Here is a 22,362-nt window from a genome sequence, read left to right as displayed (position 1 = left end):
GGGACCAGTGTAATATATTTTCATGAGACCCAAAATCCCTTTCCGTCAGATAACCACTCTGTATATTTGCGATGAGCAGAAAAGCTTGTCAGATTGCACAACACGTCAAATCCTGTCGGGATCCGCTTTTGTCAGTCAAGACCAGAAAGCTGAGGCTGCAGTGGGCATCAGCTCACCAAAGCTGGACAGCCTCAGACTGGTAAAACATAGTCTGGTCTGATCGGCCTCAATTTCTGCTGAGACGCACAGATGGTGGGGTCAGAATTTGGCCCCAGCAGCATGAATCTAGGGACCTGGCCTGCCTTGCGTCAACAGTCCAGGCTGGTGAGGGTGGTGGAATGGTGTAGGGGGTGTTTTCTTGCCACATGTTAGGCTCATTAATATCAATCATTGCATAAATGCCACATCCTATTTCAGTGTTCTTCCTCGTATTTCCTTTCTATTCCATCTCATGTTCTGATGGCTTCTTCCAACATGATAATGCACCATGTCTCAAAGCAAAAGTCATCTCAAACCGGTTTAATGAGCATGAGTTCAATGAGTTCAGTGTTCTTCAGTGGCCCTCCCAGGCACCAGATCTGAACCCAATAGGACAACCTTTGGGACGGGGTGGAAGGAGAGAATTTGTAGCATATGACAGAGCTCCCAAAAATCTGCAGGACTTGTATGATGCAATCATGTCAACACGTGGGTTGTGGGTTCCTTGTAAACAAATACACATATGAGCCAAAACATAAAGACCACTCATATCTAAACGGAATGCCAACACATCACAAAGTCTGGGATATATGTTAGACAGTAACTGAACAGTCATGTTGGATGCAGACAAGATGGTCAGTTGTGAGGACCTGAGTGCCTTTAACAAGGGCCAGAATGTTATGACCAGATGTCTGAGTCTGAGCAGCTCCAAAACAGCAAGGATTGTGGGGTGCTCCTGGTCAGCTGTGGTGGGTAACTACAAACAGTGGTCCGGGGAGGGACAAATCAAAGTCTGCTGACAGGGTGTTGGGCACCCAAGGCTTATTGATGTGTGAGGGTTAAGTCTCAAATTTTTAATGATGGTTACGAGAGTAATGCCTCACAACACTGCTGCTAACCCCAGTCCACCACCAAAAGTCTCTTCAATGGACACACAAGCATCTGGACTGGACCATGGAACAATGGATGAAGGTCACCTGGTACGATGAGTCTTGTTTTCTTTTATGTCTCTTGAATGACCAGTTACGCGCGTGGTGACCACTTTTGTGATGTGCTGGATCCGCATCAGATGGTGTAACTGACAGGAGATAAAGGATCTGCTGGAAAGTCTTGGTGCCAGATACCATAGAGTACCTCCATAGGTGTTGTACAGAGAAATGTTTTGGGGACAAGCAGATGATCATCAGTATATTAGTCATATTGGTCTTAATGTTTTGGTAATGTCTTATTGGTGCACATATATTACGGACACGTAGCTCCATGTCTACTCCTTAACAAGTCATTAGCATAGGCAAGTTAGAGGAGTTATCTTGGAGAGGGACGCACAATAAAGCCCAATGAAAACATTTCCTGGTTGGTTATTGATTTCTAGGGTTTATTATTACAGTGGGAACAAAAATGAAATGGGTCAAAGTGGAAAATCCCGCCAAAGTGTTCGATGAACCCAGAACATAATTGCACTACTATCTTTTAAACAGGCAGCTACAACCGGGAAGCAGTAAAATGATGTAACCAGGGGGAATCTGTGGCTATACAGTGCTGTGCAAATGTCTTAAACATCTGAGAAGATAATAGGTAGAACTATTTGTCTGGTACCAATAATAGTCAAGTCAAGTCAAGTCAAATTTATTTGTATAGCGCTTTTTACAATTGTTGTCGTCACAAAGCAGCTTTACATAATTAGTACTTAATAAAGGACAGAGACAGAGAAGAAAGAAGAAATAACATGAAGGGTCAAAGACCCCCGTGAGCAAGCCAACGGTGACAGTGGCAAGGAAAAACTCCCTCAGAGCTGGAGGAAGAAACCTTGGGAGGAACCAAGACTCACAAGGGGGACCCATCCTCCTCTGGCCAGACTATTTAAACATTAATGGTAAAAATTACCAAAGCAGATACAACAGAAAGTTGATGATATGGTGATATTAATAGTGTCAGACAGCCACGAGTCCATCTAGGTTTCAGCACGGCCACCAAACAGGCAGCAGCGGCAGGCGGGTGAGCCATGGGTGGTGGCGGGTTGGGGGGGACCCGCTGGCCGGACTGGTAGGTGGCAGCTGGTTAGACGCAGGTATATTTTAATAGTTTATTAAAAATGAAAAAGAAAACACCAACAAATGTATCCTTCCCAAAAGCATCTTACAAAGATTATTCCGAAGATGATTCTTACGTGGTTGACAGTGCATCTCAGTGAATGATCACTCTACCAGCCGATACTACAATGCTTTTGAGAAACTGGGCCCTGGTGAGCCGCTGGTGGAATCAAACAAATCCATACAGTTTTGGGTTAGTTCCCAATTCTTTTAACCAACACTGAAATACTACAACTTTACAGACTAGCAACACATTCTGACGGCAGACCACTGCACGGTAAAAACTGTAAAAATGTAAGCTTAGGCAACAAAACATAGTGCAAACTGAACTCCTAATAGACCCGTGATCCGTGCTTTGGTAATTTACTAGAAGCTTGGTGTACTCAAAACTGCCACACAGCAGGATTGCTAACATTCACGTTAAGACAACATTTGTTTTACAGTGGTTTCAAATATTTGTTTGTATTTGAACGTGATGTTATATCTGGATCATTCAACCACTGAGGTGGTGTTTCTTAACTTGACATTAGCCACAAAACTTTGAAAATGAGCTCCGAAATGAAATAAAAAACACTGACAGATGTCTGTATTTGTTCTATTCTTAAATTAACGATTTTATACTCTTGTATCCTCTTTGTAATTTTGCATTTAAAACCAGCATGTCACAGCAGGAACTTCACACATACTAAAGTACTATTTTATGTAAAACAAATGCTGTATTTCTACACTTTTTTAATTGGTTAAAATGCATGTACAGTTATGCCTGTCTTATATTAAAATGAAACACTGCTGTCACTGGAATGCTGCCAGGGATTTTGGGCATTCATAAAAAAACAATTACACTCTTACAAAATTTTGCAATTAATACCCTGACAGTCACTAACTTTCCTTCCCAAATACAGTGCCCCTGGTTGGGGATGAGGTGGGGTGGTGATCGTCCAAAATCCTGACCTCACTAACGCTCGTCGCTAAATGCAATCAAATTCTCACAGCAATGCTGTCCAGGCAATCTAGTAGAAAGCCTTCTACAAACAGTAGAGAAAGTGACAACTCTTTTTCAATACTTGTGATTTTGGAAGAAGCAATGAATGAGCATGTTTCCCAATACATATGTCCATAGTTTAATGCTAATCTGACAGTTTTTTTTTTTTACATTGTTTCATAATATCATGATGAATGGGCCAATAGAAATGCTCCAAAATATTTCTACATGACTCTGACTCTGATTAACAGTTATGGATATAGTTACAAGAATTTTTGTGTGACAGTGACAAAATATTATAGAAATATTGTCTCAAGATTTTTTGCAATGGTATTACAGAAATGTAAATGAATCTCAAAAGAAGGAACACTAATTCTTAGTCCAAGTATATATATATATACAACATAAAACATGCTCACTGTATTTTTACAGTCAGCAGTGTCACAACTTTACTGACGTTGCTCAAAAGCACACTATGGTGTTACAGTCCAGGATGTCACATTTTTACTGATGTTAACGTAGCGTGTTTTATAGTTATAATATAATAAATGCCCTAAATGTTAACGTCTTGTCTGTGGGTCGGTCCCTCACTAATAACATAAGAAGCCAGGAATGTATACTCTTAAACCTCAAAAGCCCATTTCTACACCCTAAATTCATGCTTTGTAGCAGCTCCAAAATTTTTAATTGGATGATTCAATCCTTCAAAACTAAATAAACCAACAAAAAAAGTACAGCCAATGTTCGATACAGAATCATGACAGCTCAAAATAAAAATAATAAAAAAAAAAGCTTCTACAGATTGGTGGGAAACGTTTTTTTTGTAGATTCCTTATAAACCAATTAAAATGGTTCTATATAAGCAGAATCTGATTCCTTTGACCTCATGACAACTGCAAACTTGCACGGTCTTTCTCTTTACAGAGAAAGCAAGAGGTTTGAAGGCCTTCTAGTGAAATGAAAACCAAATGAAAACATGTGAGCTAAAAGCAAAGAATTCACATATAAAGAGCAGAGCGTCATTAACACACTCCCTTGTTGCTTCGGCTGAATGAAATCAGTTTCACTCCGCTGGATTTCTAAAGGAGGCCGAAATGTCCCTGGGATAGTGTTCCAGAAGTAAAGTTATTTGGAGTTCTGGAGAATTTTTAAAACAGCTTCCGCATTACGACATTATCTTTAGATAAACTTCTGAGATTCTGAGGAACCCCCATGGAACAGTTCTTTTCTCTAATTCGGAGGTTATCGAGTTTTTCATAGAGTATTTTTATTATTACTTCCAAATAATCGGCTTCAGTAGCGTTGAGCGGAAGTGACAAATAACAAAGGCAATTCTGTGAAGACAGGTCGTGATTCTAAACTTTGAACTCACACTGAACTTCTTCTAGATTTTACCTTGAACTTTCCATTCCATTTTTTCTTTTGCCATTTTTGCCATTGTTGAGAACTAAAATGATTTCTCAAAGCTTGCCATAGACATACATACTGTGTACACTATGAACAAATAAAGGTGCTACAAATGGTTCTTTGAGAAATGCCATTAAAGAATCTTTTTGGAATCCATAATCATTAAGAATTTTTTATTTCAATTTTTAATACAACTTCCACATTACTACATTACCTTTAGATAAACTTCTGAGATTCTGAGGAACCCCCATGAAACAGTTCTTTCCTCTAAAACCTTTTTTATAGAGTAAAGATTTTTATTATTACTTCCAAATAATCGGCTTCAGTAGCGTTGAGCGGAAGTGACCACTAACAGACCACTTGAACTAATATCTGAACCCTCCTAGGTTGTTCTACTATGGCCCTCATGCCTGGAAACACCTGCTTCTTCATTTTGTTGAATTAAATCCCACTCGTTATTCATTAAACCAAACAAAAGACAAGGCAATTCTATGAAGACAGGTAGTGATTCTAAACTCAGAGAACTAAGACTCTTGTGAATGTGAATGTAATGTAAAGTAGAATGGAATGTACAGCACAATAAAGGCAATTATAGGATTTCAAGGGTTAAAGTTTATATTTTATAGTTAGTGTATGTCAGAAGTTTACATACATCTTGGATGTAAATGAAGGCAGTGTCTGTGTTTTTGAAGGCAGTGTTTTTTTCTGGGGCAGAATGAGTCCACAACACACACTTTTAACAGAAAAAGCATCATTTTGATGTACAAGTTTCAACCTGGGTTTTTTTTAAGTCAATCCCCTGCATTATTGACTCAGTGGTTCTGAAAATTCCAAAAATGTTTTTAGCTTGCCAGGCCTCTTAACTTCCTCTTAGTGATCAATCCATACCGGGTCATGAAAATAAACAGTTTTCTGGTATTTGCTCTGGCAGAAGGTCTGGAGAGAAAGCCCACTTTCTTTCTCTGTTATGGCCTGACCCTAGACTCTAGTCATAACAAGCTGAGGTAATGTCAAATAAATGGCTAAAATCGCACTGGCTTGCTCTGCTTTCTTGTGACAGTGGAATGTTCCTCAGGTGACTTACATTAATTCACAAGCTACTCATTAATGCAAATTATAATATCCCTCTTCTCAGGAAAGTCACTTCCAATCGATTCACTCAGCAGGTGCTCATTAATGCAAATCAGTATCAGCCCCTTCTTGCTCAGGTCAAGCTGGTTTATTGTCAGGCAGATCGCTCTTCAGTGCAGAAATCGCATTTCCTCATCACAGTTGGTATGAAGCATGCCCACATGGCCTCATAATCCGAGGAAGCAGCCGCTGGGGACGCCACTGCGGGCAATTTTTATCATGGTTTTAAAAAATCTCTTAAAAATATGCTATACAGTATATGTCTTGCGGTGTGAACTTTAGCCAATGTTTCCAGGTAAATACATGATTTCTCAAAGTTTGCTATAGACATACATACTGTGTACACTATGAACAAATAAAGGTGCTACAAATGGTTCTATGAGGAATGCCATTGAAGAATCTTTTTGGGATCCATAATTTTTAAGAATTTTTAATTCGCTTCGTTCCACAGAGACAAAACTAAAGATTGTTTTAGCTGTATCTGATTTGTGTTTATTTACAGTCTTTTATAATATATTTAAACATATAGACATTTAATCTTAACTTGAAGAATATTGGGAGATAGAGGTAGTATAACTAAACACATAAAACTGAAGAAATCACTTGTAAAATGTAATTAATAAAAAGTTTATTATTTATTACAAATATTTATTTATTCCCACATTTATTGCTATTTGAAATGCCTAGACTTAGAAGCAGGTGCAGCACATCAGCTGCAGATGATTAGAACATAATTACAGAGGATTTTGGAGGAGCCTGTCTTATTTAAATCCCAGACAATCCCATTGACCTTGGTTTGCTCTTGATGGGTAAAGAAAACCAAAGGTATCAAAAGTATTTGCATTCATTACTCAGGTAGAAGAGTAGATACTAGGGTTTAGGGATTTCTATAGACGTTGAAGTATCAACTTAAGCTTTTTACTCGAGTAAAAGTGTAAAAGTACTGGTTTCAAAACTACTTAAAGTTTAAAACTGAAAGTAGTGTTAGGAAAACAGAGGCCAAAAGCTTAGACCATACCACAGGGGCCTATAGTGCAGTACCCCACCTCCCCAAAAACATTTATCTAAAAGCCATAATGATGATAATGTTATATTAAAATGCTAATGTTGAAACATTTTTGGGATGCACTAAGCTGCCTGTTTTAGCTGAATATATGCACACATGCCATGAAATCATGAATCATGGATCATGAAATATTTCAGGGAGGGAAAATAAGTATATAGTCTATAGTAATGGTAGTAATATAGTAATATAGTATATATAGTAATAGTAATATAGTAATATAGTATATATTGTAATGGTGTAAAAAGTCAAACTTCAGAGGCATGTTGTCAATAAACTTTATTGGAATGTAAATGTGGAGCTTAGTTGGGACATTTCACTCGAGTTCTCTTGAGTCTCTGCCACGGACATCTTCATACTAGGCTACATACGTCTGCTGTGTCCTTGCTGGAGTGTGGCGTGACGTGCAAATGCGATGGATTGCTTACAAACCAATAGGGTGTCAGAATGTTATATGTTTATACTTCTCATCCAACCACAGTCAAATACACACTTTCTGGATGGCGCGATTTATCTGGATAGGGTTTCTTTTTTTTGAACGATGACAAGCCGGAATGAAAACAAAGCAAAATTAAATAGTAGTAATGAGGCTATTTTTAAAATGTAAGGAGTAGAAAGTACAGATAATTGCATGAAAAAGTAAGGAGTAGAAGTAAAAGTACAACATCTCCCATCAGAACGAGACCACACACTTTTGATTTCTATGGGAGGTGTGCAAGGAGGAAATCCTTGCTGTCAAAAAAAATATATATATACGTTTTCCAGAGAACACCAAGACAAAGACCAGGACACCTGGGACACCTGGGACAATGTGCTTTGGACAAATTAACCCAAAGTTGAATTATTTGCAGACAGTAACAAAGGACACGTTTGGTGTAAACCAGACCCAGCATTTGAGCACAAGAACCCAGATCAGCTGTGAAGAGGTGTAAATGTCATGGTTTGGAGCTGCTTTTCTGCAGTAGGACCTGGAGAGCTCTCCAACATAGAGTCCACTAGAAATGATTTATTGTATCAGAGGGTGCTTGAAGAAAACCTAAAGGAGAAACATTACACAGCTGAAAGACTTCAGCTTGGAAGAGTGGGAAAGACTTTCTCCCAGTTGATGTCAGAGACTTGTAGATTATTATAGGTAACGTCTTACTGAAGCTATTAGGGCACTAGGTGTCCTATCTTTTTCCAACAAAAAAAAAGGCCATTTCTATTAATTACATTTTCACATTCTATTAATATGTGTTTTATGTGCTTGGTTATATTGCCCGCATCTCTTAATGTTGTTTCCAAATGTTTAAAGATATAAATATACATGAGGTGTCATACCTTTTTCACCTGACGGTACTGTACGCATTTTTAGGCTGTAGTCAATTATCATGTGCCGCTCTCGTAAATAAATATCTCTCTTTGGGAAGCTACAGTCCACTAGTTGATACAGATAGATGCAGCTAAAGGACCAGTTGTGGTAGTAAGAGGTGGGACTGTGTTTAAAGCTGTAAAAATCTGTACACACAATGTGTGGCTACTGTAAAAACAAATGCTGGAGTAAAATCTAGGTGAAATTCTGGACATTTTAATGTATTTTAGATCCCATAAAAGGCACACGTGCAAAAAAAAATTGAGGGCATATGATCACCTTGTGCTAGAGATCATTCCTAAACCACAGCAACTGCTAATACTAAATGCAGTAAAAATAAATAAATAAAAAAGTCTTCCTAACTCATGAGGGGTACTGTGGACTTTTCCTACACATTTTATGACTTTCAGAAGGCCGCAATCACAGTACTGCTCATATTTCACAATATTTATGACTTGTAACCTCTTGTCTTGTCTCAGGGTGGAATAAGTGAAACAAGTCTTTGCAGAGTTATTTGCATAATTAGGGCCCACATTTATGACCAAGTGATGTCAGCCATGACTTTCATTCCTGAATCACAACATGGAAAACCTTACATCATGGCAGTCTGATGAAAAAAAGCCAAGATGACCACTCTGTAGAGCACACACAGCTGCAAGAGACTAAAATAGAACAGAATACCAATAACAATCCTGAAACCTCAAAGATCCGACCAATACCAATGCACAGACATTGACAAAAGCATTGGGACACCTGCTCACTCATTGTTTCTTCTGAAATCAAGGGTATTAACAATGGGAGGAGTTTCTACTACATTTTGGAACACTGCTGTGAGGATTTGATAGCATTCAGAGCATCAGTGGGGTCAGGATGTTGGATGATCACCACCCCCTACCTCAAACCCAACTCCTCCCAAAAGTATTGGATGGAGCACCATCATTCCAGAGAACACAGTTCCACTCCCCCCCAGCTCAAAAGCTCTCTAGCCCACACCTGACATAGTGCCAATAGATTCATGTTTATCTGCTCCAGAGAGTCCTATTCTAAGCTGTGGTGTCATTGTGAATAATTCCATGTCATTTTGGATCATGTCTACTGACCCATTTTTCATGCTGATGATTTATCAGTAGCTGAATATACAATCTAGCTATCTATATATATGTTTTGACACCTAGCAGATGCTCTTATCCAGAGAAACGTATAAAATCTGAAAACAGTGGGAACCCCAAAAATACCAAGTACATGGCAATGACTCCAAAATAACAGAGAAAGCTGTACTGAAAATATTTTATAATAAAATAAATTTTGAATCTGAATGCACAAGAGACAAGATCTGTACCATAGCCAGATCCAGTTAAATAAATAAACAGCAGACTGTAGGGAAGTGACAACTCCTATGTTTGTTTGTGTTTTATTTTTTTTAAATGCTGACATCAGTCCAATACTGATACTCAGTATCAGTACCCAGGGCCATCTCCAAAAAGCATCTAAATCCACACACTGTGACCTGTGTTTCTTACGTCATAGTGTGTGTTAGCCCACAATGATCCCCAATGCCATTAAAAAAAAAAAACAATACTCAAAACTAACAGGCTATGCCTCAGTCCTTACAAAATCCACCATATCCAACCTGGAGTTCACTGCAATACATTGGTTAAATTTAGTGGTGTTGAATGCATGTTTTGGTTAAAAATGTTCAAAGTTTGATTTCATATAGGACCATTAATTTCACAGTGCACTGTATGGCTTCACATCACTATGTGGAGAATTCAACCCTTCCTCTCTAGAGTCGCCCAGGTGCTCGTTCAGTCTCTCGTCACTTCCAGACTTGACTACTGCAACTCTCTTCTGGCTGATATTCCTCTGCGCACCATCAGGCCCCTGCAACTCATCCAGAATGCAGCGGCACAGGTCGTCTTCAACGTTCCTAAATTCAGCCATGTCACTCCACTGCTGCGTTCTCTCTTCACGGGCTTCCTGTAGCTGCTGCCTGCATCAGATTCGAAACCTGACTTGTGTTTAGTAATGTCTAAACTTAGAGGTATCTTTGAATTATTAGTCTATTTAAACTAGCTGAGGTTTTTCTTGGGTAAATAGCAAAGCACTTTTGTAAGTCGCTCTGGATAAGAGCATCTGCTAAATCCCTTAAATGTAAATGAATGTATCGGACAGAACTAGCAGTCATACCACTGCACCCTAGTTTCTACTTTGAACACGAAAGTTTTGGTGTTTAATATTTTAGAATTGAAGTGTTTCAGTTGACAGTGCTAGAATTCTACACTGAGCGCTGAGGTAATCAGCCTGCAAGAATTCAGAATTCAAGCATCGTGGTGAGGCCTGTCAGAATTCTAGCATTTTCGATAGCACTGACAGGACTGCCTGGATTCTATACACAAGCTAAGCAGCACTTTAGTTAGCACTTTAGATATCACTTGGGACGTCTATACGCTATCTAAGCTTTTTAGCTATTCCACACTGAGCACTGAGGCATTCTGCCTGCCAGAATTCCACACACTAGCCAAGCACCGTAGTTAGGACTGAGGCATTCGGCCTACCAGAATTTCCACACACCAGCTAAAGTTACGCCTTGTCCAGAGAACCCGAGTACGCGTATTGGAAAGCAGTCAGCCTTTGTGGTTTGGTTCCCTGTTTTCTGAGCCCCCAAACCCATGTCTGTCCGGTGAGGTGGTCAGACTGTGATCTCATGTCACAGTGACTCGTAGAGAGCTGTGGCAGGCCTAGGCTGGGTGGACCACCAGCCTGTAGATTAACTCCAGACGTCCCGCTGGGAGGCCGCTGAGCACAGGAAATGACCTATGATGTGTCAGAGTGAAAATCCAGCGTCACGGAGGGAGGAGGCCTAAGGCTCAGGGGTGTACGTGTGTTGGGGGGGTGGGGGGACTTCCAGGAAAGTGTGTTTACCATGGCAGCTTCAGACGTGTGGCGGCTGCCAATAGGGCAGCAAATGAGCTGAAAAAAAAAAATACAGCAGGACTCATATGGAAAGACAGACTTCTAGTGCTAATGCACGTCCTTGCTTAAAGGCAACCCCTTGCTCAGGTTTAATTGCTGGATGGGATTTCTGTAATGGACCACTCATATGGAAAGGGAAAAAAAACCCAAACTCATACAATATTGCGTTAGGATGCTATAAGATACACTGTTAGGTAGAGCCCCTTTTAGGGCCTCCTGGCTCTTGGATGGATGAACTCAACTTCATTTTCTCCAATCAACTTGAGACAGTCGCCTCCTTGTGGCAGATGTTTGGATTTCACTTTGAGGTTGCCACACTTCTCTCGATAAATATCCAGACGCATTTGAAATTAATAAATCCAGACAGTTATACTTTTATGAATGTACTTTAAGGTTCCCATAATTTTTAAGAATTGAAAAAGACGCCCAAACAAACCCTTCCTCAACCAATCATCAAAATTGTTAGAAGTAAAAATATTGTGCTCTGCAAGATGATGGATGTCACAATAGCATCTGCACATCTGTCCACATGTGACAGAGGAACGTGACCAACTCCAATTGGTTCGACTGAAGACAATAGAGAATATGCTAAAAGTCTCAAGGCTGTAAAGGCCCAACTTTCGCTTTCCCCAGGTCCTCACCAACAATTCACAGAGCTTTTATGGATGCTCATCCAACTTGGACTTGTACTTGCACTCATCCACACAACTGATTCCCAACCACCTTACCACCAGAAATAAGAATTCACTGTAAATAAATAAACCCAATGTGCAACACTGGATGCAGAGGGGACAAAAACTTCTAAAAAGCAGAATTTTGATTCCTTCATCCCAGAACGATCTTCTACAGAATTTCTCTTCTGACTGACATGTAGGCCACATGTAGACAGCTGAATGAAAGATGACAACGACAAACTCTCATTTAGGTTTATTTCGGTTCAACAGATCCACCAAGAAGATTGAACTATACATTCAATTTCTTGAAATTGAACACATAACATTTTTACCATTTAACAAAAATAGAAACAACCCTCTCTGCTGTCTACATTAAATAGTAAAACTCGTCTTCAGCCAAACACAGTTAGTGCCTTCAGAACAATATACTTGACATCACAGTGTCAAAACTAAGTCAAGGAAACGTCATATTCTGAAATATTGAATGGTGAGGATATACAGTAGCCACCATGGGGGTAATGAACAGAACATGATAGCTGCTACCAGACAGAAAGAACCAGGAGTCCATCACCAACCCCACTGCTGCACTACAGAACATGCAAAGAAAGGACACTCAGAAGGAGAGGCCAAAGTCGAGCCTGTACTCCAACGTCTGTATTACAGGAAGTGAATTAGAGGTAATTTAACACTGTTGTGGATGAGGAGGCATGAACACACACGAAATGTAACCAAGGGCCCACTACAAGTCAGGGTGCGCGCAGAGGTATGATACGGACTTCTTTTCAGGCATAACATTGACACAAGACACGAGAGGAAGGCCATCATTAGGAATCATGTGGGCACAGAAGGTCTCAACTAAAAGGGCAAAAAAAATGAAACTTCAGTCACCTCACGGCACGAGGGACACAAATGGGAAAGGAAAGAGGGTAGACCAGCTACGTGTTTCCAGTGTGGTGAAGGTCCGCTAGGGTGGGCTTTTTAGAAGCCCGAGGGGGTCAGCACGTTCATGTCGCGGTGTTTGAGTTTGTGGGGGCGCGTCATCTGCCGCTTGCCGTCCACAGTGGGGATCTCCATCTTGGGTGGAGCCTTGAAGTTGGTGGGATCCTCTGCCAGCCGGGTGGCCTGTGCCTTCATGACCTCCATGGGGGTGGGCTTCTGAGCGCCTTTATAGGACTGCAGGGCAAAGCCCCCTGTTGAGCCAAAGGAGAGTGAGAGTTTATCCTGCTGCTGGGATCAGTGGTGAATATGGGAAGAAGGCGGTGGGGGGTGCTAAACCATTAGCAAACATTGAGAAGATTTGGGGGGAGGGCATTTTGCGCAACATCATTAGTGTGCTGGACCTTGCCTTTGTAAACAGCACAGAAAGCCAAAAGAAAACAGAAGGAAGGCTGTTTGACGTGGTCAGTCAATACAGCTGAAGGCACTAGCTAAATAATGACAGCATTTCTTAGGTCTGGTACTACACAGACACTGCTTTGTTTAAAATCCGCAACTCAAATCAATCTCGGGAACAAGTAGAGAAGGGAGAAGAAAGTTCCATTACGCAGATTAAGAGTTGTGAGAAAGAGCTTTTAGAATAGAGCTGTGAAAACACCCATACTTTAGTTCAAATTGAAATTTTCAGAATAGAACAGTAAATGCCAAACGTCACAATAGACACATTTCATTCAGCTGTATGCCCTAGTTTCAAAAACAGATTAAATGAGCCTAAGAGTCACCAGTCACCACACCCCCCCACCCCCATCCTGTGTGCTGGGGCACTGACATGCCATGCGAACAAGGGATCGACATTTAGGGATTGACATTTGAGGCATAACAGGCATAACTATTCCACCCATGGACTCCAATACAGCAAGAACTGTACTTGAACTTATAACGCACTGACCACAAATCAGACTGTTACACCAGTCATAAGCCAAGATTGTTAATTGTCTGCTGTCTGCAGTCAATATTTAGAGTCATCGTGTAGAAGACTTATCCGGTGTATAGTTTGCTAGGCGCTGTTAAGCATCTACAGTGACAGAAGAGGTGATTATCCTAAATGTAGTCATAGTGCATTTACATATAATTTAAAAGAAAAAAATACTCATTAGTTCATGAACTGATAGATTTATTTCAGATATTAACTACTAATTTTTCACTCACTAAAACGAATCCTCATTATTACAGGCACAGATGATCTTCAATATGTAATCTCTATCTACTCTCCAATTTTTCTGGATTCACCCCAAAAAGGATAAGGGTCTTCCATTTGAGCCTGGGTAGAGCTGAGCAACTTGATGATATTTTATTTTTAAGTTTGTTAACATGGTCCTGATACATTTTCTAAGCATATCGAGGATATTATTAGTGCTTTAGGAACTCTGATCAACTGCCTGTTTCATTACAAACATTTTAATTAGTCTGGTTTAATAAGATAAAGAGCAGCAGATGTTGAATAAACATCACTGTACTCAGTCTAGGAGAATATCTGTTTTTATGAATCGGTCACTACTGATGTATTTAGTCTATGATTACATGAACTGCGATAAATATTATGTCATCAAAATGTCTTATTCTACAATATTTAGATATAGTATTTTCCCCATATTGCCCAGGCCTAAGCCCGGGTTCTCCTCAGAGTTTCTCCTTCTTAACATTTTAGGTGTTTTTCCTCATTACAATTGCCACTGGCTTGCTCAAATCGTGGTTTGGACAGCATGATGTCAAGGTTATGATAACAGTGTCCAGGCCTTGGAGATACTTTATAGGGTGGTGTCATTGTTTTGTTTGTTGTTGTTTTTTTTTTTTTGTACTGAGCTGTTTTGCTGAAGGCGGTCATCAAGATGCTTTTTGCTGTGTTGGGCAGAACTGAGACTGAACAAGTGTATGAAGAATGGGACAAGCTATCGGAGCGACGCACTCGTAACTTCTGCTCAGTATTGCATGACTGTTCTACACGGTACAAAGTCACAAGACAGATCAATTCTTCCCATTTACCTTTTAAGAACTTAATGATTCTTTGACGTATGAAGACTAACTGTTCCCAGAGAAGGACGCAGCAGCACAAGATAAGTTCCTATCTTGAACCAAGTTATATACTACTGTTATGGCCATACTGATAACTGCCATCCAATGGTTTTATGTGTAGTCTTTAGTGTCAAGTTAGTAAAGGCTTTTAAAGATCATTCACAGAAGTATGTATATCTTTGACATTTTTATTTATAATGTAGCAAATGAAATAATTTACATGATCCTTACCTTTACTGATTTAAATATAACAAATGTGAATGTGCTGATCATTTTGCTTCACTTTTCATCATGTTATTTCTTGTGTCTTTAAAGCCATAATGAATTTTCAAGTCAATTTTAATATTTTAACTTTTAACTACAAGGGCAACGATTTTAATGGTCACTGTTTCTAAAGCTTAAAGCTTACTAAGTCTCCTGTTTTTAAAATGACCACTAATCAACTTTCTGGACAAAAGAAATGGTGTTAGGCTGGCATTTTCTACATCTAGGGTGTTCGAGTTACCTGCAGTACCTGCTTCTGTACCCATGTCGGAGGTGGATTTGTGGACCTGTGGTCTGGGCCCAAAGACACTCCAGCGCTCCATGCCTCCTTCACCTGCTCCCAGGTCCGAACTTGAGCTAGAGCTGGCACTGAGCTCTGAGCCTGTGAGGGAGGCCGCTGAGCCCTGACTGCTGAACCAGCTTCTGACAGACAAACATTTGCACAGACTTAGCCAGACATTTTCACCCTGTATGACCGTATATTTAACAAGGTTTTAACTGCTAAATCTCACATCACCGAAACAATGCCATTTTTACCTGCGCTTCTGTTTGGGAGATGACTGAGGGGTTCCGGATGGGGTTGACTGAGCAGACGATGACTGCTTCTCCTCCTTGAGGTCGACACTTTGCATGTGCAATTTCTACAACATTGGTGAGAAAAGAGAAAATAAATAAATAAATCAAACAGCAGACAGGAAAACTAAAGAACTAAAGAGTATCAATTTTACCCGCATTCTATTCTTCTGAATAAAAAAAAAGCCTCAAATGGTTATTTAAACACTACCATAGAGGAATGACTTTTGGTTCCTTAAGAGATATGTGAATATTCATACACGCATGATTCTATTACAAGCATGGTTTGTTATGGATCCAAAAGTGGTTTTATTATGGCACTGTTCAAAGAACCCTCAAAGCACATTTTAATAGTGCACTTCATTTTTTTAAAGATGTCCTTGTGTGAAACAAATAGTTTGCAAGGTCACCTGCAGTGATTCAGCCATGCGGTGAAAGCGGGTTTCTTCAGCAGCCAGGCCTTTGTGGGGGGTGTAACCTGTATCAGTCAGTCCAGCTCTCTTCTCAAAGGTCTGTATGCTCTCCTGGGTCTGCTCTAAAGCACAGAGGAAGATTCACTTAGTTATCATCTGCTACAATCCACATTATTATTATTAATTATTATTATTCTAATTATAAAAGACAATCATTCCACAGTACTCTTTTTTAAACAAAGTGAGAGTCATCTTCACAGTGCATTGCCAGCGTGTTAATGCAGTGATAACTAGACAGATAAGCAGACTGTATTGCTCTTACTGACGATGAGGGAGTTCATTAGAACCGAAGCTTTGGCCTTCACCACCGGAGCTGGAGGTTGGGAAGGCTCAAGTGCAGGGGTGGTTTTTACTGCATTCTCTGTTTCATCCTCCTAAAAGCACATGAAATAAGGTCCCACTTCAGGCATGACAAACAAACCATTTTGTAAATCTTCAGGTTCTTCGGTTTCCGAATGAGAATTTCAGCACTAAATGATATCAGAATGTGTAAGTAATGCTACAAAGGAAAGCCACCAACCAACACACCTGGCTCAAAGTTTTACTAATGTTCTGGAATTTATTACATTTAAAAAATATGAATATAGAGTTCAAATAAAATAACACTGTCTTGGTAACAAAATGTCTGTAAGAAAGATCACATTAAAATGCATACACTATATAGACTAAAATATTGGGACATCTACAATATACACCTATATTGTCCCATTCTAAATCCATAGGCATTAATATGGAGTTGGTCCGCCCTTTGGTCCGTCCAACATTTGTATGCACTGTGTACCTCAGCAGTCAGCAGCCCCACTCTGTTACTTTACATGGTTTGCCACTTGGTGGCTGAGCTGCTGTGGTTCCTTAACGCTTCCATCTTTTTAATACAGGTGCTCAAAGCTAATGGAAGGATATCTAGGAGGGTTTCATTCAGTAAGCTCTTAGAATGACCCATTCTTTCACAAATGTTTTAAAAGAAAAACTGCATGCCTAGATGTTTGAATTCAAATAAAAACAAAATCCAAAAGCAAGTACAAACAAATGACTAAAATAAGGAAAATATCCAGAATATTTACAATCCAGCATATTCTAACCATCCAAAAGGCCTTGATCTTCAACTATGCAATCCAAACTCAACGTCTAACTTCATCTACATGAATGAAACCCTAATGTTTTTACCACTAATGTTAAAGTACATTTACAAATAGGAAGTAAATGTAAAAGTGTTTAAATCAATCCAGGGATCATTTTACTGTAAATTAGTAAACCTAAGGGGTGTACCACAAAGCTCTCAATTAACCAGATATCTTAAGCCCAAACTTGAGCTCTTTTCCTATTGAATAGACACAACTTTGGGTTTAGGTTTCCTAAATCCTGCTTTGTGGCATACCTCTCTGGTAATCACTCCTGGTCATCCATTTACATTTTTGGAAATTCAGAAAAGTGCATATTCATCGGGATCTCTTATGGACATTCTCAGACTAAATACTGTGCGTAGCAGCGTCCAAAAATAAGAGAAGACAGCTGCTGGAGAAAATTACAGATCTGTATCTGGACGGAACAAAAATGATCAAACCACCGCTGAGTTCAAAGAAACACAGCAGACAATTCTCAATTTTCTCAGAAAAGGAGGGAGACAAATAGATTTGGTCCTTCCGGACAGACAGCAACAGCAAAGCAGCACCTGTGAAAGATCAAATTAATCTAGGAGACCATGTCAATTTAATCCCTTCCACATAGGGCTTAAGACTAGCTTTGAGCATTGCAAAATCCCAAAGCACTGTTAAAAACAATACAGACAGCTGAGCATGAGCACAGCAATAGCACAAGAACATTTTTGGGCGAGCAGTCAGCTTCATATTCTCACTGAAACAATAGAAGACAGTGCACCTCAGCCAACCGAGAGAACTTTCTGTCTGGAATGACGGGCCTCCTCCACAGGTTGGTAATGTTGATATCAGAGGGGGGAGGAGACATGGGCCGCTCCAGGTTCTCATCGTAGCTGATGGCTCGGCGGGTCATCCCGATGGGAACAGACATGCCCCCTAGGAGGCCCTCACTTACTCCAGAGCCCGCCTCCAGGGCTGTAACAAACAGCAGCACATGTGACTAAATCATCATCAGTAGTGTTATACATTGTTCATGGAGTGGAATAACACACGAGTGTAGTTCAGGATTTTTGCCATGCCCCAGTCAGTGATTACTGCAGCCGTACCTGAAGTACAAATACTTGAAATGCTAGATGCTGGATCCTCTTTAGTCTCCCAGACTTTGATTTTCAGAATAAAAATCATGAGCCCAGACAACACTGTGCCAAGCACAATTATAATATTTATATTTTAGTGACAAAAGAAATTGAGTTCATTTATCTCAGTGTTCATTTGTTATATTTAGTTTTTACTAATATATACTGGGTTTTGGCTGATAGCAAAGTTCATGTATTGGTATCTGTATCGGAAAAGAAAAAGATGGATTGGTGCATCCCTACAAAAAAATAAAGTTTTCTTAATGATATTAAATCTACGTTACATTACTGCATATATCAAAAGTGTGATCTGCTTTAATCTCACACAAATCATGTTTGTCACATTTCCTGTGATATAAAATAAAATAACTAAATGAATGACATTTCTGTGCCAAACTGAGCTGTTCATCAAGGACTTGTAAACATGTAAAAATAAAAGAAGCCAAAACTCAAGTGTCTCAAGAAGACAAATACCAGAGTAGGTTTAACCAATATTTTAAGATCTCAACACTTTTGACATATAAACCCATGCCATATACAAAACCCATAAATTTCACACACAAACTGCACTTACCTGGAATGTCTCCAGGTCTGGACACCATGGCCACAAAGGACAGGCTTTGTCTTAGGCGAAAATGTGCAATATTCTAAGTAATATCCACCAAATGGCAGAAGACTGGATCTGACCTGCCAGAGAGTAGGACAGAGAGCAATACCAATCAATACTGCTCCAGATTACATTACAAGGTACACTTCTTGGAAGCAAAAATACTGCATGCATTAAGCATTAACTGCAGCTGTTTGCCATTCAATACACATCATCTAAATGCAGTCAATGATCAACTGAGAAGGAACAGGAAAGCTGTGCCGATACATTCAGTAATCCACAATCTGAGCATCTCTGAACCTGAAGAGTTCAGCCTAGGGCTGTTTTTACATCAATCCCGATACTAAGTAGTTTCACAATGCTCAATATTATGACAACCATCCAAACAGATGGCATCCAAGCTAGTCTTGACAGCACCAACCAAAAGTTTTCACTCTGACTAAGGTCTATTTAGTTGCTATGTTCTACATTAGGGACGCTCAAATGCACCCATTGCCCCCTAACCCAGAGTACCTTAACGCTAGGTATTAGCTGACCCTTTTATCATCTTTGTTTCCATAGGTAATCCGCCACACAATTCAGGCAACATGCTCCTAAGTAATACTGAAGTAAAATCTCATTTTGCTTTAGGCACACAATTTAGCATAATTTAACTCCGTACAACAGATATAATAACTGAATATAATTCTGGACTGATTTTTGTTAGGTAGCTACCTTTTTCTATAATACAGTCTGACTGACTTCCCTGATTGGTCAGCGTCCAGATACCTTAAAATGCTGCTGGAAAATCACTTAGTGTTTGTTGTGTGTACAGTAGTAAGTGCTTTTTACAGTAGGAAATCTGATTTGAAAGTGCTCTGATTACATTTTCTAGCCAACCCCTCTCTGTTTGTAATGCCTTTTAATTCAGTGCCAATTTAAAAGCAAAGAAAGGCTTGTGTCCAGAGTAGGTCCGCATCTAAAATAGTTCCACACTGCAGACATCTAAACATTCAACAGCAAACACAGCAGTGAGTGCAAAAATATTTTTTTACCATATGACTTTAATTTACTTGTCATATGATTATACCATTACAAAGACTTGAGCAGGTGAATTACACAAGTACACTTCCGTTCCGCACCACTAAATGAGCTTTGGTTCGTGGCTTTCTGTTGGACAATCCGGGGTAAATATGAAAGAGAAGACACAAACTAATGGCCAATAATGATTAGAGGTTTTAGGAGGACATACTGGGAGGGCATCTGGTAAGAGTTGGTAAGCTACAGTTAGTACGGATCTGTGTACAAACATGCGAGAACCGAATACATCTGTAGTCATAACACATTAGTGCATGGACACTACAAAGTCAGCTAATAACCCCCATTGCGCAACTCATGGTGATACTCTGTGTACTATAGGTGAAGGGTGCCACTGTGTTTTTCAGTTCCCTCATTTTTTTTTTCCAGGAACAAGCAGTGAAACATGTGCAACACAGTGATCAGTGTGTGCTTACCAGTTCAGGGCACAAAGGCCTGGAGTACTGCTGCTATAGCACAGGATCCTGCTGATTCACCCAGAGTGAAGGTTGCACACTGAGCATTGTGGTATATACTACTGGAGTACAGGCAATGATGAAAGACAGATAACTGAAAAGGAAGAAAAAGAGCCATTAACACAGTTCTGCATCAGAAGCTTCATGATGAATGAGATGGACAGGGTCTATTTAGTGTTACTAAAAGCAGGTGACTAAACCTTGATCAGGGTAACAAAACAAAAAAAAAGTGAGGTTCTGTCAACACCACTCAAACCCAGTAGAACCTGAAGGTCAGAGTCACTGATTAACCCAACTGATCAGCAATAAAGAAAGATGCTCATAACATCACACACAGCTCATACACAAAAATGGGTAAAACACAGCAAACACCTGACGTCTGACAAAAAGTACATGCTCCACTTGGACAGACATGTGCATGCATACACCTACAACACAAACAAAACAAAGCTGACCACTAACAACAATAATAATAATGATGATAATAATAATAATAAAAAATAATAATAAATGAAAGTTTTAGTAAGAAAGTAATTACAGATGGGAGAGAATGGGATTCCTGTAAATCAATGGCAGCTAGCTAACATATTACTAAACAACATTAGCCAGCGCTACATTAGCTATGGATATGTTGTCCTGACATGACTAGTCTTTGCAGATCTATCGTAGCAAACGTTTCATAAATATGATAATAAGTTCTACTAGTGACAATTGCATTATATAGATCTTGATTTCGAGTATTTAATAGTAAAAATATGGTGCTATTTTAGGCTAAAACAGCTCACCGCAGCCTACACAACAAGGGGCTGATCAGGACTGAAGTAGATATGTTCCAGACCCTGTTCCAGATCACCAAGTTAAACAGAGTTTATAAATTACTTTAACTCACAAAACATCCACATTTCTTTTTCTCTGCGGTCTCTGTCAGTGATCTGTGGTTAAAGATCAGTAGGTCGCCGAGAGCGAGCGCTAAAGGCAGGACTCGGTCAGTTCAGCATTATGCAATAGCGCAGCAGCTGAGCCCAGGCTCGCTGTACTGAACCGATGACAGCACACTAGCTATAGCTAGCTAGCTAGCTAACACACCTGACGACAAGTCGTGGTGACTCGCCAGCAAACACCCCAAAAACACGAACTCAGGCTCAAGTTAGGTGTCTCTGAACTGGACCGCTTTCCGGCTCAATTTATTAACACACCTTTTCACATAAACAAGAGCTAGCTAGCTAACCTGGTTAGCTAACCGCTGCGCCGAGAGCAGGACAAAACAAGCCGCCCCACAGGGAGCCACAATATACAGCTAGTGCTAGCTAAATTACCTGGCGCGATGTTTTCCGGAGCCAGTAACGTGTTAGTCGGTATCTAACAATCCAAAATGTGTAAAGAGAAGAGTAGAAACCGAGCGACTTCGCCCCTCTTTGACGGTATCTGCGCGAAGTCGCCTTTTGTCTCTGCCATTATAAACTTCCCTTGAGCTCTGAGCGGTTAAAAACACAGGCCTGCAACGGAAGGGCGACCCACTCTCGGTAAATCTCGCGATACTCCAGTACGCCAACACGCTGCTGCTGCTGCTGCTGCTGCGTATCGATTCATCACAGGGGGCGGTGTAGGACCAGTGCATGCAGGAGCCTGCTGTGTAAGTGGGGAAGTACGGCTCAGTTTCATGAACCGATTCTTTTGCTCCCGCTTCACAGTGAATCAAATGTGACCCAGCGATTCAGAAGCCAAAGCCTTAACTTAATTCTTGTCTCCTTTACGTTCAGCGACGTGCTGAGAGTGAGTCTGGTGTCTGCATGTACTCATTA

The 22,362-nt window shown here is 40.1% G+C and overlaps 1 protein-coding gene across 3 annotated transcripts; it reads right to left on the bottom strand.

Moving 5' to 3' along the window:
- Positions 1-12,107: 12,107 nt before the first annotated feature.
- kiaa1191 (KIAA1191 ortholog) lies at positions 12,108-22,080 on the bottom strand. Of its 3 annotated transcripts, none has more exons than XM_072662295.1 (9): positions 21,877-22,080; positions 20,522-20,654; positions 18,996-19,108; positions 18,067-18,260; positions 16,451-16,562; positions 16,126-16,250; positions 15,680-15,783; positions 15,393-15,565; positions 12,108-13,059 (listed from the first exon to the last, which is right to left on the bottom strand). In XM_072662295.1, exons 3-9 carry the CDS (start codon positions 19,021-19,023, stop codon positions 12,848-12,850), a joined length of 948 nt encoding a protein of 315 aa, XP_072518396.1. In that variant the 5' UTR covers positions 19,024-19,108; positions 20,522-20,654; positions 21,877-22,080; the 3' UTR covers positions 12,108-12,847. The 3 variants fall into 3 exon arrangements, with proteins under 3 accessions (XP_072518396.1, XP_072518395.1, XP_072518394.1); XM_072662294.1 differs by having other exon boundaries at positions 15,384-15,562; positions 21,877-22,079; XM_072662293.1 differs by having other exon boundaries at positions 15,384-15,565; positions 21,877-22,078.
- Positions 22,081-22,362: the final 282 nt, after the last annotated feature.

The sequence above is a fragment of the Salminus brasiliensis genome, chromosome 18, assembly GCF_030463535.1.
Source record: "Salminus brasiliensis chromosome 18, fSalBra1.hap2, whole genome shotgun sequence".
In the NCBI taxonomy this organism is placed as follows: domain Eukaryota; kingdom Metazoa; phylum Chordata; class Actinopteri; order Characiformes; family Bryconidae; genus Salminus; species Salminus brasiliensis.
This window is presented reverse-complemented; position numbering and strand designations above follow the sequence as displayed.